The sequence below is a fragment of the Artibeus jamaicensis genome, unplaced genomic scaffold, assembly GCF_021234435.1.
Source record: "Artibeus jamaicensis isolate MK-2021 breed Jamaican fruit bat unplaced genomic scaffold, CSHL_Jam_final scaffold_614, whole genome shotgun sequence".
NCBI lineage: Eukaryota > Metazoa > Chordata > Mammalia > Chiroptera > Phyllostomidae > Artibeus > Artibeus jamaicensis.
The window spans coordinates 5,666,593-5,672,777 of NW_026522050.1; the positions used below are offsets into that span (position 1 = coordinate 5,666,593).

The 6,185-nt window shown below is 38.7% G+C and overlaps 1 protein-coding gene across 1 annotated transcript; it reads right to left on the minus strand.

Moving 5' to 3' along the window:
• Positions 1-3,137: 3,137 nt before the first annotated feature.
• On the minus strand, positions 3,138-4,076 carry LOC119036955 (olfactory receptor 5B3). Its single transcript, XM_037128953.2, has one exon. It carries the CDS (start codon positions 4,074-4,076, stop codon positions 3,138-3,140), a length of 939 nt encoding a protein of 312 aa, XP_036984848.2.
• Between the last annotated feature and the right edge of the window lie 2,109 nt (positions 4,077-6,185).

Genomic DNA, 6,185 nt, shown 5'->3' on the forward strand with positions numbered 1-6,185 from the left:
CATATTTGTGAGGATAGGTTTTCTACAGTATAAAGCTCCCTGATAATCGATATGAAAGCATAAAGTTCAATCCCTGAACTAGCATATTGAATATGCTATATTTTTATTATTGATAGATACTGCCACATTTATATTTTATATAGGAATACTGGAATCATTTTAGTTAGTTACATTTCATATGTACAAAATATTTTCAAATATAATCAGATACTGAACCCTTAAATAATCTCATATTCAATGCATTTTTCTGATCCTATTCGAAATCTTAGTTGCCACTTCATGAGACATCTTTCTAAGTAAAACTATACAATTGTTGCAGATGATTCTTTTGCTTCTGTGATGCAAGAAATCTTTCTGTCCAAACTTTGGGGTGCCCACAGTGAGTGGGAATGCACAGGAAAGTAGAAAATGAGCTGTGCTTCTGCAAATGCACTACACATCTGTCCAGAAAGTATAAGTTATGGATGATATACTTCAATGACCAATAGTTGAAAAATTCAACATACTGATACAGCTGGACTCAAAGCTTAACACTCTTATTCATTTAACAAATAGTTATTGAAAACTGAGTATGAATAGACACTGATTTATGAACTGTGGATCATGTTGTAAACAAAAGAGATAAAGCCAATGCTTTCATAGAGTCTAAGTTCTAGCTGGGGAAGAGAGATAATAAAGTGAACAAGCAGACATTCAATAGGTGAGGACTCATGAGGACTATGAAGGGTTGCTCAGAGTGCCATGTCCAGTGGCTCTGTAGGTTGAGGTTTCATGCTTCACACCAAAAACTTGCAGGTTAGAGTTCTTGTCAGGGCACATACTTAGGTTGGGGATTAAAACCATGGTCAGGGTTTTTCTCTCTATTCCCTTCTTCTCTCTCTAATATGAATAAAAACAAATCCTTGGGTGAGAATTTTTGTATCTTTTTTACTGTTATTTTATTATGGTTGTCTCAGTTTTTCCCCCTTTGCCCTTCTCCACCCAACCCATCACCCACTTCTCACACTTCTGTCTATGTCCTTGGGTCATTCATACATGTTCATTGTCTAGTCTCTTCCTTTTCTTTCCAACATTATTCCCCTCCCTGCCTCTGGTCACTTTCAGTCTGATCCATGTTTTCTTGCCTGTGGTTCAAGGAGAAAACGGGTGAAAAAATTTTTAAAAGAATGCCTCAGAGTGAAAGGATATTCGGCATGGAAATAAACACTGAGCATTTTACAAATGTGGTCAAGAAAGCAATGTATGATAGAATAACCTTTAAGCACTAATCTTAATGGTGTAAGGGAACAGTCCATATAGGAAGAGTAACTATAAATGCCTTGAGGCAAGAACATGTTTGGCATTGTCAGATTAAAAACTAGGAAGCAAATCAGTGTGAATAAAGTAGGGTAAAAGAGATATTCCACGCAGCAACATTTTTATGGATATGTCCCCTAGAGCAAGGAATATAAAGGAAAGAATAAACAAATGGGATCTCATCAAAATAAAAAGCTTCTGCATGGCTAAAGAAAACAGTATTAAATTTACAAGACAACCAACTGTATGGGAAAACATATTTGCCAATGATACCTCAGACACGGGTTTAATCTCCAAAATATACAAAGAACTTACACGACTCTACTCCAGGAAGACATCGAACCCAATTAAAAAATGGGAAAAGGACTTGAACAGACACTTTTCTAAAGAGGACATACAGAATATCCAGAGACACATGAAGAGATGCTCAATATCGTTAGCTATCAGAGAGATGCAAATTAAAACCACAATGAGATACCACTTTACACCAGTCAGGATGGCTATCATAAACAAAACAACAAACAACAAATGTTGGAGAGGTTGTGGGGAAAAGGGGACCTTAGTTCACTGTTGGTGGGATTGCAGACTGGTACAACCATTATGGAAAACAGTATGGAATTTTCTCAGAAAAATAAAAATCGACCTGCCTTTTGACCCAGCAATTCCACTACTAGGATTATATCCCAAGAATCCTAAAACATCAATTTCAAAGAACCTATGCACCACAATGTTCATAGCAGCACAATTTACAATAGCCAAGAGTTGGAAGCAACCTAGGTGCCCATTGGTAAACGAATGGATCAAAAAATTGTGGTACATATACACAATGGAATTCTATGCAGCAGAGAGAAAGAAGGAGCTACTACCCTTTGCAACAACATGGATGGAACTGGAAAGCATTATGCTGAGTGAAATAGGCCAGGCATTGAAGGACAAATACCATATGATCTCACCTTTGACAGGAAGCTAAAGAATAAAACAAACAAGCAAACAGAATAAAACCAAAGACACTGAAATAGAGAACAAGTGGGCAGTGACCAGAGAGGAGAGGGAAGGGAAGTTAAGGGGGAAAAGGGGGAGGAATTTTGAGGAACAAGTATGAAAGACACAGGGATGAGGACTGGGGGGGGGGAATGGGAGGGAGGGGGGAGATGGGGGGGTGGGATGGGAGAAAGATTAAAAAAATGTATTTGAAAAGTAACTAAATAAAATTTATTTTAAAAAAAAGAATGGGGAAGTAATATTAAGAATAGTATGGGAAATGGAGGAGCCAAAGAAGTTGTATGTTTGACCCATAGATATGAACTATAATGAGGGAATAATGATAAGAGGTGGCGTACAGTATGGAGAAAAATAAAGAGGAGAAAAAAGGGGACAACTGTACTAGCATAATCAATTAAATATGTTTTAAAAGTACTTTTAAAAAGATCATTTAAATCACAAAATTGGACATAAAATATCAGCATTAACAATTTCAAAGCATTTTCAAAAGCGGAATGTACAACATTATTGGTTTCTATTTCAAAATATAGGTATCCTCCAGGGAAACATGTGTGCACTTTGTTCATGGTCTTTTTTGTGGTTTTATTTTATGTGCATTTGCATTGATTGGTAGAAAAACATTCATGTTGGATGAGTGAGTAAAAAAATACCCTTAATAAAGTTTTTGACAAATGAACCCCAAGGCATCTTTGCTTTTCTTGTTCAGGAACATTTCTGAGAATAATGTTTCTCATTTTTAGGACAGGAGACTTTGGAATGGGCAAGGAGACTACTTTGGAACTTTAATTTTACTGTGCCCTTAATTAAACTTGGTTACTGTGCATTCCGCAGTGTTCAAATCATAATCCTACACACAGTTTTGCCTCTAAGACAACCTTCATGAGTGCACTCTTAACCTCCTTGTTCCTCAGGCTGTAGACCAGGGGGTTCAGCATGGGGATGACCATAGTATAGAACACAGATGCAATTTTGTCTCTGTCCATGGAATGGCTGGAGCTGGGCTGTAAGTACATGAAGATGACAGTCCCATAGAAGATGGAGACTGCAGTGAAGTGGGAGGCACATGTGGTCAGAGCCTTCTGATACCCTGAAGATGAGTGCATCTTCAAGATGGTGATAAATATGAATATATAGGAAATCAAGATAACCAGAAGTGCAAAAAAGATGTTGAAGCTTGCTATACAAATATGCATGACCTCACGAACGTGTCTATCAGAGCAAGAGAGAACCATGACTGCTGGAACATCACAGAAAAAGTGATAGATCACATTGGACTCACAGAAAGAGAGGCTGAAGGTGTCCCCAATGTGGATGGAGGCATTCAGAAACCCACAGAAATAGCAACCTATGATCAAAAATGCACACAGATCTGTTGTCATGGTTGTGGTGTAATGCAGGGGTTTGCACACTGCCACATAGCGGTCAAAGGCCATGGATGCCAAGAGGTAATTTTCTACAGTGGCAAAGGCTCCAAAAAAGAATATCTGAGCAGCACATGCATTGTAGGAGATGACCTTGTGTCCTAGAAGAAATCCAGCCATGACTGTAGGAGTGACAGCTGAAGAGTAACACAAATCCACCAGAGACAGGTTACTGAGGAAAAAGTACATGGGAGTGTGCAGACGAGAGTCCAAGAGAATCAACGCCATAATTCCCAAATTCCCAATCAATGTGATGAGGTAGATGACAGTGAACGTGATAAACAGGGGCACCTGCAGCTCTGGGTCATTGGTTAGTCCAAGGAGGATGAACTCAGTCACTTCTGTACTGTTCTCCATCAATGAGGAGAATGATGAAATGCTAGGTGGCTGGAACACAATGAAACAGTAACAAAGACACTTAAACTGAGAACTGTACATGCAACATATATTATTTCCTTATAGCAACAACTTGTATTTCAAGATTCTCCAGACAAAATATGGGCTTTAAAACAAAACAAACAGCATTAATTATGTATCTGTTTACATGTTGTTGAATCAGAAGGTTCTTTGTGCAAAATTGCCCTAATTTTCAAGTTCATCAGTTTGTAAATTGAGATATAGTAAATTAAATAAGTGGATGAATGGCTTATCCAGAGTGAATGTACCTTTCAATCAACTTTTCCAAAGCCTAGTGAAAGCTTATGCTTGCATGCTACTCACCTGTCGGAAACACTTGAGATATTTTCACAGTATATACATTATGTCCTCTTAAGAATATTATGTCTATTTTGTTATCACAACCATTTAAATTAGGATGCACAAAAGGTCAAGTCATTTTTTATATTCAAAGACGTATTAATTGACAACCCATGCTTTGGATCCAAGCCGACCCTTGAATCCACACTGAGTGGTTCCTAAATCTGATGGTCTTAATTGCATTGAAATCAAATTGAATTCTTCTCAATGTACAGATACTCCTCATCTCCCTTGTTTAAACTCAGTGCTTGGGGTTCATAGTGTCATGACTGAGAGATTTATAGGGTAGGAACATACACAACCAAGAGATGCAATTCTGAAGAGAAGGTAAAACATCTGATACAGAGCTTGGACTCTGGGCTGAGATGTGTATTAGCACAACTATTTGCTACATAGGAATCATTAATCCTAACCTAACTTACCTGAACCTTATATTCTCACCTGCAAAAGTAAGACAGTAATAAGACCTACCTTATTTATACTGATATTGTGAGAATTAAAAAGGTAGTATATTTAAAAAAAAAACAATAAAACTGGGTTTGGCCCAGTCTGATCAGTGCTGGCTGTAATATTACGGTTAGGATGGTATGATTGTCTTTATGTTGGTTTAGGAAGAATGGGTGGTGACCTGCAGGTCTTCAAGTGTCCAAGGGGTTTAAAGTCTTAAAGCCTTCCTCTTCCATTTGCCTATTCTCACATCCTGGGGCTACAGAGATTTTCTGTATATCCAGTTTCTCCAGATGCTTGCTTCATGCATAGTACTGTCTACTCCAGCAATTTCATATGAGCCATTATTTTGCTTAATTCTTCCTTGAAATCCATGTTTTAGCATGAAATAGCCCTTTTTCTTAAACTCATTCTTTTTCCTCCCAACAGAATTACAGAACTTAGGGTTGAAAGTTCCTAATTTGCAGGCTGCCTTTAGCTTCCAGGTTTGCTTTGGTAGTGAAATTCATGTTTAAATTTAAAAAAATATTTTATTTATTTATTTTTAGAGAGGGGAAGGGAAGGAGAGAGGGAGAGAAATATCAATGTGTGGTTGCCTCTCATGTGTCCCCCGCTGGGAACTGGCCTGCAACCCAGGCATGTGCCCTGACTGGGAATCAAACCATGATCCTTGCTGCTGGGGCTGCTGGCTCTTGTCCAATCACCTACTCCCTCAGTTGTCTATCCACACACAAATGCACGACCACAGTCAACCCACAGCCCTGCTCCCTCACTGTTTCCCTACGATTGCTTGCTGTGTTGCCCACCAGGTCCAACCCTGTGCCTGGATTCCACGCGCCTGAGTCTGTCTGACTGAGTTTTCCTGTGCAACCCAGCTCTGCCAGCTGCTGGTTTCGCCCCTCTTACCGGTCAGGCTGAAGAATTTGTTGTTATCAGACTTCCGAAAAGTTCAATTTTCTGTGTTCTGGCTGTGTTTTCTGTTGCTATTATTTAGTTGTCTCTAAACTTGGTTGTGTGAGGAAGCACGGCGTCTCCACCTATGCCTCAATCTTGGTGGAAGTCCCTGTTTTTCATATTTTAAACTCAATTTGAGTTTAGAAGAACACTCATCGTGCACTAGTCATTATTCTCCACCATTGTTCTAATTCTTTCATATCTTCACTGTCCAGCCTAGCCCCTAAAGTTATTAGGTTTGTCAACGTCTGGCAACCATAACCACTTGTGGAATATATTAAGTTCTGCAAACAATAATAAAGTCTACAG

Coding starts and splice junctions, on each gene's coding strand:
- LOC119036955 (XM_037128953.2), bottom strand. CDS start 4,076: ATGGAGAACAGTACAGAAGTGACTGAGTTCATCCTCCTTGGACTAACC.